Below are 16,128 nucleotides of genomic sequence, written 5' to 3' on the forward strand. Positions count from 1 at the left end.
GCATGTATGTATTTGTGTCATATATTTATATATATATATATATATGTGTGTATATATATATATATATATGTATATGTATACGTGTGCATATATATATATATATATATATATATATATATATATATATATGTATGTGTTTGTGTGTATGATTTTACATACAGTACAGTACAGTACAGGCCAAAAGCTTGGACACACATTCTCATTCTATGCATTTTCTTTATTTTCATGACTATCTACATTGTAGATTGACACTGAAGGCAAAACTATGAATGAACACATTTGAAGTTATGTACTTAACAAAAAAAGTTGAAATAACTGGAAAAAAATTATATTGTAGTTTCTTCCAAATAGCCACCCTTTGCTCCAATTACTGCTTTGCACAATCTTGGCATTCTCCCAATGAGCTTCCACAGGGAGTCACCTGAAATGGTTTTCCAATAGTCTTGCACGCAAGCACAGGGCATTTTTCTTTGAGAAAGGCTAAATGCCCATTGATAACATATGCTGACCTAGACATGATGTCGTTTAAAACTAAGAAATAGACAAATAGTAGACAAAACTGGATACACCTCCAGTTTAAGACATGATACAGGAAGTACATTTTTAATCAGCAGCACATGCAATGAGTAAACTCGTCCAAAAGATGGCGCCAAAGCATAAACAATAACACAACTTTTCAGTGTGTGTAGGTGTTTAATGAAAACTATTATTTGAATACAAAACATGTCAGTTAGCAAAGAAAAGTCCAGAAATTAGCTACACCATGTTATAAGCTGCAGGGTTCAAAGCATACGGAAAAGGTAGCAGCTTACAGTCCAGAAAATACAGCAGTTAAAGTAATTGCCTCAAAGCTATTCTAATGGTGACTTGCTGTTTTCCATAGTCGACACCACTCGAGTGGTCCTGGGCAACAATGGCTACATCAACGCCAACTTCATCAAGATGGCGGTGAAGGACGAGACCTTCCTTTACATCGCCAGCCAGGGACCCCTGCCCACCACCATGGGCGACTTCTGGCAGATGGTGTGGGAACAGAAGTCAAACGTGGTCGCCATGATGACGCAGGAAATTGAGGGTGGCAAAGTCAAGTGTCAGCGCTACTGGCCCGACTCGCCGGGCACCACAGAGATGGTGGCTGAACACTTACAGGTCACGCTGATGAAAGACCAATATTTGGAGCACTTTGTCATACGACTCATTGAAGTCAAAGATGTCCAGGTGAGGTTTTATTCTGCTGTGGTGAAGTCCAGAGCAGCGTGATCATTTGACGTATTTGTCTTGTTATATGCAGACCAATGAAACTCAGCACGTGACACACCTGAACTACACAGGATGGCCCGACCACGGGACGCCCTCGCAACCGGATCAGTTGCTCACCTTCATCTCCTACATGAGGCATGTCCATAGCTCGGGACCTATAGTCACTCACTGCAGCGCCGGGATAGGACGTTCTGGAACCCTCATTTGTATCGACGTGGTTCTGGGCCTCATCAGTAAAGACGCTGATGTGAGTACGACTATGGGACATTTTATCCTTTTCAATATTTTCACTAAAGGGAAAATGATTGCCTTAATTCATTGCGAAATGATAAATATATAACATTAATAAATTATAATTAGGAATGGTAATATAACAACAGATCATGATTTGATTAAGTTTCTTGGGTGACCATTTGATTTAAATCGATTGTTGCAATTTCCATCCATCCATCCATTTTCTACCGCTTATTCCCTTTTGGGGTCGCGGGGGGCGCTGGCGCCTATCTCAGCTACAATCGGGCGGAAGGCGGGGTACACCCTGGACAAGTCGCCACCTCATCGCAGGGCCAACACAGATAGACAACATTCACACTCACATTCACACACTATGGCCAATTTTAGTGTTGCCAATCAACCTATCCCCAGGTGCATGTTTTTGGAAGTGGGAGGAAGCCGGAGTACCCGGAGGGAACCCACCCAGTCACGGGGAGAACATGCAAACTCCACACAGAAAGATCACGAGCCTGGATTTGAACCCAGGACTGCAGGACCTTCGTATTGTGAGGCAGACGCACTAACCCCTCTGCCACCGTGAAGCCCTTGTTGCAATTTATTATTCGTTATTAGAGATGTCCGATAATATCAGACTGCCAATATTATCGGCTGATGAATGCTTTAAAATGTAATGTAGGAAATGATCGGTATCTGTTTCAAAAAGTAAAATGAATGACTTTTTAAAATGCCGCTGTGTACACGGACATAGGGAGAAGTACAGAGCGCCAATAAGACTTAAAAGTACTGCCTTTGCGTGCCGGGCCAATGACATGATATCTACGTTTTTTTCACACACACTAGTGAATGCAAAGCATACTTGGTCCACAGCCATACAGGTCACACTGAGGGTGGCCGTATAAAAAACTTTAACACTGTTACAAATATGCGCCACACTGTGAACCCACACCAAACAAGAATGACAAACACATTTCTGTAGAACATCCACACCGTAACACAACATAAACACAACAGCACAAATACCCAGAATCCCTTGCAGCACTAACTCTTCCAGGGCAATACCATATACACCCCCACAATCCTACCCACGTCCCAAATTCCAAGATGCTGTTTTGAGGCATGTTAAAAAAAAATTATGCACTTTTTGACTTCAATAATACAAACCCTGTTTCCATATGAGTTGGAAAATTATGTTAGATGTAAATATAAACTGAATACAATGTAAATATAAACGGAATACAATGATTTGCAAATCATTTTCACTACAAAGACAAGATATTTGATCTTCAAACTCATAAACTTTGTTGTTTTTTTTGCAAATAATAATGAACTTAGGCTTCACGGTGGCAGAGGGGTTAGTGCGTCTGCCTCACAATACGAAGTTCCTGTAGTCCTGGGTTCAAATCCAGGCTCGGGATCTTTCTGTGTGGAGTTTGCATGTTCTCCCCGTGAATGCGTAGGTTCCCTCCGGGTACTCCGGCTTCCTCCCACTTCCAAAGACATGCACCTGGGGATAGGTTGATTGGCAACACTAAATTGGCCCTAGTGTGTGAATGTGAGTGTGAATGTTGTTTGTCTATCTGTGTTGGCCCTGCGATGAGGTGGCGACTTGTCCAGGGTGTACCCCGCCTTCCGCCCGATTGTAGCTGAGATAGGCGCCAGCGCCCCCCGCGACCCCAAAAGGGAATAAGCGGTAGAAAATGGATGGAATGGATGGATAATGAACTTAGAATTTCATGGCTGCAACATGTGCCAAAGTAATTGAGAAAGGACATGTTCACCAATGTGTTTTATCACCTTTTCTTTTAACAACAAACAATAAACCTTTGGGAACTAAGGAGACACATTGTTGAAGCTTTTCAGGAAGAATTATTTCCCATTCTTGCTTGATGTACATCTTAAGTTGTTTAACAGTACGGGGTCTCCTTTGTGGTATTTTAGGCTTCATAATGTGCCACACATTTTCAATGGAAGACCGGTATGGACTACAGGCAAGCCAGTCTAGTACCCGCACTCTTTTACTATGAAGCCACGCTGTTGTAACAAGTGACTTAGCATTGTCTTGCTGAAATAAGCAGGGGCGTCCATGATAACGTTGCTTGGATGTCAACATATGTTGCTCCAAAACCTGTATGGACCATTCAGGATTAATGGTGCCTTCACAGATGTGTAAGTTACCCATGCCTTGGCCACTAATGCACCCCCATACCATCACAGATGCTGACTTTTCAACTTTGCACCTAGAACAGTCCTGATGGTTCTTTTCCTGTTTGGTCCAGAGAACACGACGTTCACCGTTTCCAAAAAACAATTTGAAATGTGGACTCGTCAGACCACAGAACACTTTACCAGTTTGCATCAGTCCATCTTAGCTGAGCTCGGGCCCAGGGAAGCCGGCGGCGTTTCTGGGTGTCGTTGATAAATGGCTTTGGCTTTGTATAGTAGAGTTTTAACTTGCACTTACAGATGTAGCCACAAACTGTAGTTACTGATGGTGGTTTTCTAAAGTGTTCCTGAGCCCATGTGGTGACGTCCTTTACACACTGGTGTCGCTTTTTGATGCAGTACCGCCTGAGGGAACGAAGGTCCCACTATATCATCGCTTACGTGCAGTGATTTCTCCAGATTCTCTGAACCTTTTGATAGTATTACAGACCGTAGATGGTGAAATTCCTAAATTTCTTGCAATAGCCCGTTGAGAAATGTTGTTCTTAAACTGTTTGACAATTTCCTCAAGCATTTGTTCACAAAGTGGTGACCGTTTCCCAATCCTTGTTTGTGAATGACTGAGCATTTCACGGAAGCTGTTTTTATACTCATTCATGGCACCCACCTGTTCCCAATTAGCCTGCACACCTGTGGGTTGCTCCAAATAAGTGTTTGATGAGAATTCCTCAACTTTATCAGTATTTATTGCCACCTTTCCCAACTTTGTCAAGTGTTACTGGCATCAAATTCTAAAGTTAATGATTATTTGCCAAAAAAAAGTGTTTATCAGTTCGAACATCAAATATGTTGTCTTTGTAGCATATTCAACTGAATATGGGTTGAAAATGATTTGCAAATCATTGTATTCTGTTTATATTTACATCTAACACAATTTCCCAACTCATATGGAAATGGGGTTTGTAAATATGGCAGTGTCATGTTGGCATTTTTTCCCATAACTTCAGTTGATTTTTTTTGGCACTCACATCTGCGGTCCTCTCCAAGGTTTCTCATTGTCATCCGACTGGGTTGAGTTTTTCTTTTCCCTGATGTGGGATCCTAACCGAGGATGTGGTTGTGGCTTGTGCAGCCCCATAAGACACTTGTAATTTAGGGCTTTATAAATAAACATGGATTAAACATTAATTGACTATGCAAGTGGGCTTGCTTGGTTAAAAAATATTTGTACCGTATTTCATGATAATATATATATATATATATATATATATATCTCACAACATGAAAATGATGCATAATAGACCTCCATTTTTATTTACAACAAAGAATAGTACTTAATTGATTTTTCTAAATATTTTACAAATATTTAATGATTAATTTAAATAGATTTTCCTAATACAAAAATTGGGTAAATCAGCATAATCCAGTTTATTATTGTTTTCCTAAGTTTTATTGAAATCTATTTCAAACAATACATTTCAGTAAACATCTTTATTATTTAAATTGACCTAATTTATCTATGATATAATACATATTTTATCAAATACGGTATTTAAATGAAAAATGACAGGGTATATGATTATTTGAAATCAGATTTTGGCCACTTTATCTTGGCTTTGTTAGTACTTATATAAGCTTTTTTTTTTTTTTTTTTTACAAAACCAAATTATGGGGTTCATCCTAGATACGCTATATTGCCAAAAGTATTTGGCCACCCATTCAAATGGTCAAAATCAAGTGTCCTAATCACTAACCCCCAGGTGTATAAAATCAAGCACTTAAGCATGGACACTGTTTCTACAAACATTTGTGAAAGAATGGGCCGCTCTCAGTGATTTCCAGCGGGGAAGTTATAGGATGCCACCTGTGCAACAAATCCAGTAGTGAAATTTCCTCGCTCCTAAATATTCCAAAGTCAACTACTGTCGGCTTTATTATAAGAAAATAGAAGAGTTTGGGAACAACAGCAACTCAGCCACCGAGTGGTTAGCCAGGTAAACTGACAGAGGGGTCAGCGGATGCTGAGGCGTATATTACAAAGACTTTCTGCACAGTCAGTTACTACAGAGCTCCAAACATCATGTGACCTTCCAATTAGCCCACGTACATTATGAAGAGAGCTTCATGGAATGGGTTTCCATGGCCGAGCAGCTGCATCTAAGCCATACATCACCAGTCCAATGCAAAGCGTGGGATGCAGTGGTGTAAAGCACGTCGCCACTGGACTCTAGAGCAGTGGCGACGCCTTCTCTGGAGTGATGAATCACGCTTTTCCGCCTTCCACCCGATTGTAGCTGAGATAGGCACCAGCTGCCCCCGCGACCCCAAAGGGAATAAGCGGTAGAAAAATGGATGGATTGAAAAACCCAATTAAAGTGTATATGTCAGTGGTTCTTAACATTGTTGGAGGTTCCGAACCTCACCAGTTTCATACACGCATTCACCGAACCCTTTTGTGAAATTTTTTTGTAATTTTTTTTTCAAATTCAAGACAAAGTTATGTTTTTTTTTTTTTCCTGGTGTACAAAATCAACCGTGCATGAACTCACAACAAATTACGCACCTGCAAATCAGTGTGACTTCTGCTGTTGCCGTATCCACGATACGCCGATATGGAGAACTTTTTATTTACACGATGAGTCAATACTTGCAAACCCTCCCGATTTTTCCGGGAGAACCCTTAATTCCAGTGACCTCTCCTTTAGCGTCCTCTACAACATGTCGTCACGTCCGATTTTCCTCCATACAAACGGCGTGTCGGCGCATTCACATCATTTATGTGGCTTTTACACACACACACAAGTGAATGCAAGGCATACTTGGTCAACGGCCATACAGGTCACACTGAGGGTGGCCGTATAAACAACTTTAACACTGTTACAAATACGCACCACACTGTCAACCCACACCAAACAAGAGGCACAAACACATTTCTGGAGAACATCCGCACCGTAACATAACGTAACAAATACCCAGAATCCCTTGCAGCACTAACACTTCCGGAATCTACAATATATACCTCCGCTACCACCAAACCCCGCCAACCTCAACCCCCACTCCCCCCATCTCCTGAAATCGGACGTCTCAAGGCTGGCAAGTATGGATGAGTCGGGTGTGTCTTGACTGGCTCCGCCGAACCCCTGAGGCCGACTCACCGAACCCCTAGGGTTCGATCAAACCCAGGTTAAGAACCACTGGTATATGTGCTATAAAAAGCTGGTTTCAACCAAATCCATGCAATAAGTGGTATTTTATTAAATGTATCCATATCAAGTGTGTTTGTATGGATGTCAGGATTAGGGTCGAATGGGGGGGCCCTTCAGGAGTCTTGTGTATGGGGGCCCAAAATGTAGTGCTATGCCCAATGTTCATCAACTTCCCGCATATGCTTGATTATTAGTGTTAACAGTCAGGCAATTATCACTGAGGTATGTAATAAAATGTGATTCATTAAGTAGTTTTTGCAAACCTACTCTAATTGGCCTTTTTCTTATTAGTTTGATATTTCAGATGTGGTCCGAAACATGAGACTTCAGCGAAAGGGAATGGTCCAAACTGAGGTCATTTTGAATATTTCCTTCTTTTTTTCTAAGGCTTTGTCTCGTTACTCTGTCTTGACTCATATCTGTTTTCCCTGCGCAGGACCAGTATATTTTCTGCTACCGAGTGATCCACTACGTCCTGGAGTGCCTTCAAGACGAGAAGAACATCTCAGGATAGTTCCCAGACATCACGTATCGCAGCCAAAGTGGAGGAGAGCTAGCACCGGGGGGGCATAGCCAAATCTTGTTTTTAATATACCGTTGAATAATAATCCCCCTGCCCCCCCCCCCCCCACACACACACACAAGTGTCCGTTATTTTAAAGAAGTCTATATTTTTATTTTGTTTGCTTTTTTTTTTTTTTTTCCTCTTCGTTCCTTTCCTTTTGGCTGCTACTCCCCCGATGCTATGATGAGAACTGCTGATTGTATTTCTTCTATCACCTGTAAGAGAACAGGAATGTTTTATTTCCCAGATTCTTGGATGAATGCTCAAATGATTAGAAATGGACGAATGACATCAAATTATCATATGTGGAACAACATTGTTACTATTTTGAATCTCCTTTTTGATGCTGGAACATGCCTTGACAGAATACTATGTCAGTATTTGCTTCGCTCGCTGCCTGAAGGTAAATGATTGTGTACATATTCATCTCGTGAAAATTAAACTGGATACATTTTATTTGTATGTCTTTTTTTATTTTTGCACTCGATATTTTGTACAAAATACTTCAACATTAAGGCTAATCTTTGTGTGTGGCTGCTACATTAAAAACAACCCTCGGCTGACTGTGACATACAATATTTGGGAGTCGGACAGTAAAATGTCTACATTTATTTTCTGAAATATATGGCTGTGTACAATGTAGTTTGTATTTCATTGTTCATATTTTTTATTCATATATTGAAATGTTTTGTCAAAGTTTAGTTAGGGCCATTCAGTTGGTGTGTCACATAGTTCAGTGGTTCTCAACCTTTTTTCAGTGATGTACCCCCTGTGAACATTTTTTTAATTCAACTACCCCCTAATCAGAGCAAAGCATTTTTGGTTGAAAAAAAGAGATAAAGAAGTAAAATACAGCACTATGTCATCAGTTTCTGATTTATTAAATTGTATAAATGTGCAAAACATTGCTCATTTGTAGTGGTCTTTCTTGAACTATTTGGAAAAAAAGATATAAAAATAACTAAACACTTGTTGAAAAATAAACAAGTGATTCAATTATAAGTAAAGATTTCTACACATAGAAGTAATCATCAACTTAAAGTGTCCTCTTTGGGGATTGTAATAAATATCCATCCGGATTCATGAACTTAATTCTAAACATTTCTTCACAAAAAAAGAAATCTTTAACATCAATATTTATGGAACATTTCCACAAAAAATCTAGCTGTCAACACTGAATATTGCATTGTTGCATTTCTTTTCACAGTTTATGAACTTACATTCATATTTTATAAAGGATTTTTGAATGGTTGCTATTTTTAGAATATTTAAAAAAAAATCTCACGTACCCCTTGGCATACCTTCAAGTACCCCCAGGGGTACACATTTGAGAACCCTGAATATAGAGCAGTGGAAAAAATTAAAATTGACCAAAAATAAACAAAACAGTAGCGTAGTAGGCCAAAGTATTCATTAAAAAGGCAGAAGTTTAATTAAACAAAGTATATTTAATATTTTGGCTACTGTAAAGTTACACATTGAACAGTAACACTCTGTTTGAATATAGAAAAATAAAACCCTATGTTTAAATAATTAATCAAATCTTTGCGTTCCACTAGATAGAGTCCATGTACCACTGTTTTAGAACCAATTATATAGAGTATTGTGGTGGACGTGGCCTGTGGACCTGCAGCGAAGCGGGGTGTGCAGAACCGGCTTCGAGATTAGCAACAGGTGCGTAGATGACACAGCTGAGAGTGTTTGTCTAATCACCTGTTGCTCTGTTAAAGAGAGGGGGAGTTGATGGCGGTTGGCGAAGCACGAGGGGAGCGAGAGCAAGACAGACCACTCGTAGGGAAACCATTCGTGTGCTCGATCGAGGAAAGAAAATTGCTGGAAAGCACATAAAGACTTTGCACGATCTGGCGTTTATTGTAAAATAAACATTATTGTTGACCCTGAAAAGGAGTGGTGATGTCATTGACTGGTGGCCCAAAGAACCCGGAAAGAAGCGACTCCCACAAGTATCTGACAATAATTTTTTTAAGTAGATCCATGAAAAACAAAAGGGTGGTCCTTTCATGTAGAGAATATTTTGCAGGTCCTTCAATACAGCAGAGTGCTTGAGTGTTTTAGAGGATCTTTAACTGATGTTTTTAGTAGCTCTTTAAAAAGAGCAACAGCACCCTTGTCATTTAGCATCTTAGGCTTGCGTTTTTAAGTTGATCCTTAAAAACAGAAGAGCACTCCTGTCATTTGAGATCTTTGGCTTATGATTTTAAATACAGTTGATCCTAAAAATAAAACATTCCTGTCATTTAGGATCTTTGGCTTGCGTTTATTTTTTTTATTTTTTTAATACCTTTTTAAAAATTAGAAAAACAGTAGGGCTCCTGTCGACACATAAGAGGATCTTTAACAATAATGTTTTTCTTTTTTTTTTCTTTTAATAAATGGGTCAGCAGAGCACTCTTGTCGTAAAGAGCTGGGGTGTCAAACGTACGGCCTGAGGGCCGGATCAGGCCTGCGAACAGGTTTTTTCTGGCCCGCAGCATGAGTTTGCCAAGTCTAAAAATGAGCCAAAATTTTTGAATGAAAGAAACTGCTGTTCTAAATGTGTCCACTAGATGTCGCAATAGTAATTATTTGTATATTTGTAGATGATGCTACATATGTACAAAATAAACCACATAATATCAGTGCACCAGTCGAGGAAAACGAGCAAACTACATAACATCCTGTAATTTAATTTTGATAGGCACAACGACCCCAAAGCGAATAAGCAGTAGAAAATGGATGGATGGATTTTTTTATATCTTGTTAGATTGAAAATTAACACCAATTAGTTGACTGATGAACATTACCACATCATTTATTCAGAAAGTATAAATAACGACAAATAAAGATAGAATACTATTAACCGCAACATGTAAGTGTAAAAAAAAAAACATTACATTTAAAAAATAAATAAATATCTGAAGTTGTCTTTATTTTTAAGTTATCGTGGCGTGATTTTACCTGTCGATTTTTCTCCATGTGGCCCCCCATCTAAAATGTGTTTGACACCCCTAATATAGAGGATTATTGACTAAAGTCATAGCATTAGGTATTTAACAACATCAAAGCAGGATCATTTGACCAAAGTTGTTTTAGTATGTCCTTAAAACAGCAGAGCACTACTGTTGTATAGACAATCTTTGACAGACGTGCTTTTAAAGTATATCCTTAAACAGTGGGGACTCAAAACAGCAGCATTTTCCTGTCATGTAGAGGAATTTTAACCAGCAGAAACACACTTTTTGTGTTTTATTCTATGGAAAATGTAGTGCATTAACATTTTAGTTACTGCAGAGCATTACTTTTGATAATATATCAAATATAAGAATTAGAGATGTCCGATAATATCGGACTGCTGATATTATCAGCCGATAAATGCTTTAAAATGTAACATCAGAATTAGTCTGTATCGGTTTCAAAAGTAAAATGTATGACTTTTAAAACGCTACTGAGTACACGGACATAGGGAGAAGTACAGAGCGCCAATAAACCTTAAAGACACCGCCTATCTACAGCTTTTTCACACACACAAGTGAATGCAAGGCATACTTGGTCAACAGCCATACAGGTCACACTCAGGGTGGCCGTATAAACAACTTTAACACTGTTACAAATATGCGCGACACTGTGAACCCACACCAAACAAGAATGACAAACACATTTCTGTAGAACATCCACACCGTAACACAACATAAACACAACAGGACAAATACCCAGGATCCCTTGCAGCACTAACTCTTCCAAGACGCTACAATATACACCCCCCAACTCAATAGCCCCCGCCCCAACCGCACCCACCTCAACCTCCTCATGCTCTCTCAGGGAGAGCATGTCCCAAATTCCAAGCTGCTGTTTTGAGGCATGTTAAAAAAAATAATGCACTTTGTGACTTCAATAATAAAAATATAGCAGTGCCATGTTGGCATTTTTTTCCAGTACTTGATTTGATTTTTTGGGGAATACCTTGTTACATTGTTTAATGCATCCAGCAGGGCATCACAACAAAATTAGGCATAATAATGTGTTACTTCCACGACTAATTACTTAATTACCGATTCCGGTTGATATTGGATTCGGTAATTAAGAGTGGGACAATAACGGAATATCGGATATCAACAAAACAGTAATTATCAGACATCTTTATTTGTTTTGAAAATGATAAATCTTTTTCAAAACAGGTTACAGGTTACAAAAGCTGCTGCTGATGTACGACGTACACAAGCTGAGCAAGCACAGAGTAGATCATCTAAAAAACGTATTTTTAAAAATGTATTCTTAAAAATTATGAATTGATGTGGAATCGATATAAGTAAGTTACATTGTTTAATGCATCCGGTGCGGCATCACAACAAAATTAGGCATAATAATGTGGTAACTCCATGACTGTGTATATCGGTATCGGTTATTAAGAGTTGGACAATAACGGAATATCAGATATTGGTAAAAAAAAAAGCCACTATCCATCCATCCATCCATCCATCTTCTTCCACTTATCCGAGTTCGGGTCGCGGTGGCAGCAGCCTAAGCAGGGAAGCCCTGACTTCCCTCTCCCCAGCCACTTCATCCAGCTCCTCCCGGGGGATCCTGAGGCGTTCCCAGGCCAGCCGGGAGACATAGTCTTCCCAACGTGTCCTGGGTCTTCCCCGTGGCTTCCTACCGGTTGGACGTGCCCTAAACACCTCCCTAGGGAGGCGTTCGGGTGTCATCCTGACCAGATGCCCAAACCACCTCATCTGGCTCCTCTCGATGTGGAAGAGTAGCGGCTTTACTTTGAGTTCCTCCTGGATGACAGAGCTTCTCACCCTATCTCTAAGGGAGAGCCCCGCCACCCGGCGGAGGAAACTCATTTCGGCCGCTTGTACCCGTGATCTTGTCCTTTCGGTCATGACCCAAAGCTCATGACCATAGGTGAGGATGGGAACGTAGATCGACCGGTAAATTGAGAGCTTTGCCTTCCGGCTCAGCTCCTTCTTCACCACAACGGATCGGTACAACGTCCGCATTACTGAAGACGCCGCACCGATCCACTCTTCCCTCGCTCGCGAACAAGACTCCTAGGTACTTGAACTCCTCCACTTGGGGCAGGGTCTCCTCCCCAACCCGGAGATGGCCTTCCACCCTTTTCTGGGCGAGAACCATGGACTCGGACTTGGAGGTGCTGCTTCTCATTCCAATCCAGTGAGAGCTGAAGATCCCTGCCAGATGAAGCCAACAGGACCACATCATCTGCAAAAAGCAGAGACCTATTCCCGCCGCCACCAAACCGGAACCTCTCAACGCCTTGACTGCGCCTAGAAATTCTGTCCATAAAAGTTATGAACAGAATCGGTGACAAAAGACAGCCTTGGCGGAGTCCAACCCTCACTGGAAATCTGTTCGACTTACTGCCAGCACTAATGACCAAGCTCTGACACTGATCGTACAGGGACCGAACTGCCACAATAAGACAGTCCGATACCCCATACTCTCTGAGCACTCCCCACAGGACTTCCCGAGGGACACGGTCGAATGCCTTTTCCAAGTCCACAAAGCACATGTAGACTGGTTGGGCAAACTCCCCTGCACCCTCAAGAACCCTGTCGAGAGTATAGTGCTGGTCCACAGTTCCACGACCAGGACGAAAACCACACAATTCCTCCTGAATCCGAGGTTCGACTATCCGGCGTAGCCTCCTCTCCAGTACACCTGAATAAACCTTACCGGGAAGGCTGAGGAGTGTGATCCCACGATAGTTGGAACACACCCTCCGGTACCCCTTCTTAAAGAGAGGAACCACCACCCCGGTCTGCCAATCCAGAGGTACCGCCCGTGATGTCCACGTGATGCTGCAGAGTCTTGTCAACCAAGACAGCCCCACAGCATCCAGAGCCTTAAGGACCTCTGGGCGGATCTCATCCACCCCCGGGGCCATGCCACCGAGGAGCTTTTTAATTACCTCAGCGACCTCAGCCCCACAAATAGGAGAGTCCACCACAGATTCCTTAGGCACCGCTTCCTCATAGGAAGACATGTTGGTGGGATTGAGGAGGTCTTCCAAGTATTCCCTCCACCGATCCACAACATCCGCAGTCGAGGTCAGCAGAACACCATCCACACCATACACGGTGTTGACAGTGCACTGCTTCCCCTTCCTGAGGCGGTGTATGGTGGTCCAGAATCGCTTGGAAGCCGTTCGGAAGTCGTTTTCCATGGCTTCCCCGAACTCGAGTTTTTGCCTCCGCGACCGCTAAAGCTGCACACCGCTTGGCCCGTCGGTACCGGTCCACTGCCTCCGGAGTCCTATGAGCCAAAAGAACCCGATAGGATTCTTTCTTCAGCTTGACGGCATCCCTCACTGCTGGTGTCCACCAACGGATTCTGGGATTACATTTTTTAAAATGTATTTTTAAAAAATATGAATTGATGTAGAGTCGATATAAGTAAGTTACATTGTTTAATACATCCAGCGGGGCATCACAACAAAAATAGGCGTAATAATGTTTTAATTCCACCACTGTATATATCGGTATCGGTTGATATCGGTATCGGTAATTAAGAGTTGGACAATAACGGAATATCAGATATCAGCAAAAAAAGCCACTATCGTCCATCTCTCATAAGAATAATAGAAACAGTGTTTTATGTCGCTGACCATAAAAATATTTGGTACTGTACTTTTAAATCGCCAGCGCCAACAAAGTCATGTGACTACCTTAACCGGATGTTGCGTAGGTCCCCGGAAGTGACGTCACGGCACAGCAATGGAAGCGTCCTACCTCGCCACGCGTGCCTGTTGAAAACATTGAGCAACATTTTCTTGTCATCAACATTAATAACAACCTTCAGATATGTCTGGCCGGCAAAACAACAAGCTGCCAAACAATTTGCCGCAACTTCAGAATCTCATCAAAAGAGACCCGCAGTCGTACGTAGAGGAGGTAAGAGTTCATTAGCTGGCAGCGCTGTTAGCATTGCGTGTTGACAACCACATCCATCCATTTTCTACCGCCTGTCCCACATGATGGAGTCATTACTAAACTGCGGGTTGTCTTTGTGCATTTGACAGTTTTTACAGCAGTACCGACACTACCAGTCTAATGTGCAGATCTTCAAACTGCAGCCGGATAAAGCCAACAAGGAGCTGGCAGACCTTGTTATGTTTCTGGCTCAGGTTTGTTCTGCGGTCTCCTTTTTAAAAAATTAATATTAATGGTAAGGTTTATTTGTAATAATTATTTGTTTCCTCCGCAGGTTGCCCACTGTTACTTGCAGCATTTGTCTACTTTCCCCCAAGAGCTGACTGAGTTATTGCTGAGTCATCATACAATAGTGGACCCTGCTTTAAGGATGGTAAGGAAGATGTCAATTGGGCAGATTATTTCCCAAGTGTAACAAATATAGTATTACTAATTACGAGAAGCGTACCACGAAAATCGATTCACGTCCGAAATCTTACTCACTCCCGATTCTAAATTAAAAGCCTACTGAAACCCACTACTACCGACCAAGCAGTCTGATAGTTAATACAGTGGGGCAAATAAGTATTTAGTCAGCCTCCGATTGTGCAAGTTCTCCCACTTTAAACGATGACAGAGGTCTGTAATTTCATTAAAGGTACACTTCAACTGTGAGAGACAGAATGTGGAAAAAAATCCAGCTATTCACATTGTAGGAATTTTTAAGAATTTATTCGTAAATTATGGTGGAAAATAAGTATTTGGTCAATCATTGAAAGCTCTCACTGATGGAAGGAGGTTTTGGCTCAAAATCTCACGATACATGGCCCCATTCATTCTTTCCTTAACACGGATCAATTGTCCTGTCCCCTTAGCAGAAAAACAGCCCCAAAGCATGATGTTTCCACCCCCATACTTCACAGTAGGTATGGTGTTCTTGGGATGCAACTCCGTATTCTTCTTCCTCCAAACACCACGAGTTGAGTTTATACCAAAAAGTTCTATTTTGGTTTCATCTGACCACATGACATTCTGCCAATCCTCTGCTGTATCATCCATGTATTCATTTTGGTAAAAAAGGCCTACTGAAAGTTATGGATAGCGAGCTAGCGGCTAACGTCCATCCGCTGTCGGCAGTGTTTTAGCTACTTCTCAATCACTATTCCTGGTCTCCATTGCAACAAATAAAGTTAGTTTCTTACAAGTATCATCCCTGCAGGACGAGGAATAGCTAAACATGCTTCACTACACACCGTAGCTCACCGGCGTCAAATTGTAAACAAATGCCATCCAGTGTAATGATACCAAGTACAGGCACATAACTAGTCGATACTACTATGATTACGTAGATATTTTTTGGCATCACATCTTCTTTTTATTATGTTTATTAACTCAGGAAATCTGTCCCTGGCACATGAGGACTTTCAATATGACCAGTGTATGATCCTGTAACGACTCTGTATCGGATTGATACCAAAATCTGTATAGCGCTATACAGCGTAAGCGAGTCCCCTCAAACCCACCCCCTCCCTCTATTGCAATTGGTGTGATATACATGCCATGCTATGTGAGGTTTTTTTCTTTGGACTTAGTCTTACCCTTTTCTCATCTTTTAAGGAGCGCCGTAAAATGGCTGATCCGTTGGCGGTCCCGTCTTGTCTCTCTGTAACGTATGTCTGCTCTTAGTGGGACTGTGCCGAAAATGTCATTTTCAGTTCTTATGTGTCTTGTGCATGTTAAGAATTGACAATAAATAATCTGAATCTGA

General features: G+C 41.3%; 2 protein-coding genes across 8 annotated transcripts in view; both read left to right on the plus strand.

Moving 5' to 3' along the window:
• Window positions 1–7,884, plus strand: part of ptpn13 (protein tyrosine phosphatase non-receptor type 13) — a 151,295-nt gene extending 143,411 nt beyond the window's left edge. For all 7 annotated transcript variants that reach the window (XM_061876554.1, XM_061876557.1, XM_061876556.1 and 4 more), the window contains 4 exons: window positions 884–1,218; window positions 1,292–1,507; window positions 7,155–7,217; window positions 7,300–7,884. In XM_061876554.1, the coding sequence (XP_061732538.1) occupies window positions 884–1,218; window positions 1,292–1,507; window positions 7,155–7,217; window positions 7,300–7,377 (692 nt within the window). In that variant the 3' untranslated portion in view covers window positions 7,378–7,884. The remainder of the gene's footprint in view (window positions 1–883; window positions 1,219–1,291; window positions 1,508–7,154; window positions 7,218–7,299) is intronic.
• Window positions 7,885–14,123: 6,239 nt separating this feature from the next.
• sdad1 (SDA1 domain containing 1) overlaps window positions 14,124–16,128 on the plus strand; it is a 36,582-nt gene continuing 34,577 nt past the window's right edge. The window contains exons 1-3 of the mRNA XM_061876562.1: window positions 14,124–14,342; window positions 14,471–14,575; window positions 14,656–14,754. Of these exons, the coding sequence (XP_061732546.1) occupies window positions 14,253–14,342; window positions 14,471–14,575; window positions 14,656–14,754 (294 nt within the window). The 5' untranslated portion in view covers window positions 14,124–14,252. The remainder of the gene's footprint in view (window positions 14,343–14,470; window positions 14,576–14,655; window positions 14,755–16,128) is intronic.

Source organism: Nerophis ophidion, linkage group LG17 (genome assembly GCF_033978795.1).
Source record: "Nerophis ophidion isolate RoL-2023_Sa linkage group LG17, RoL_Noph_v1.0, whole genome shotgun sequence".
NCBI lineage: Eukaryota > Metazoa > Chordata > Actinopteri > Syngnathiformes > Syngnathidae > Nerophis > Nerophis ophidion.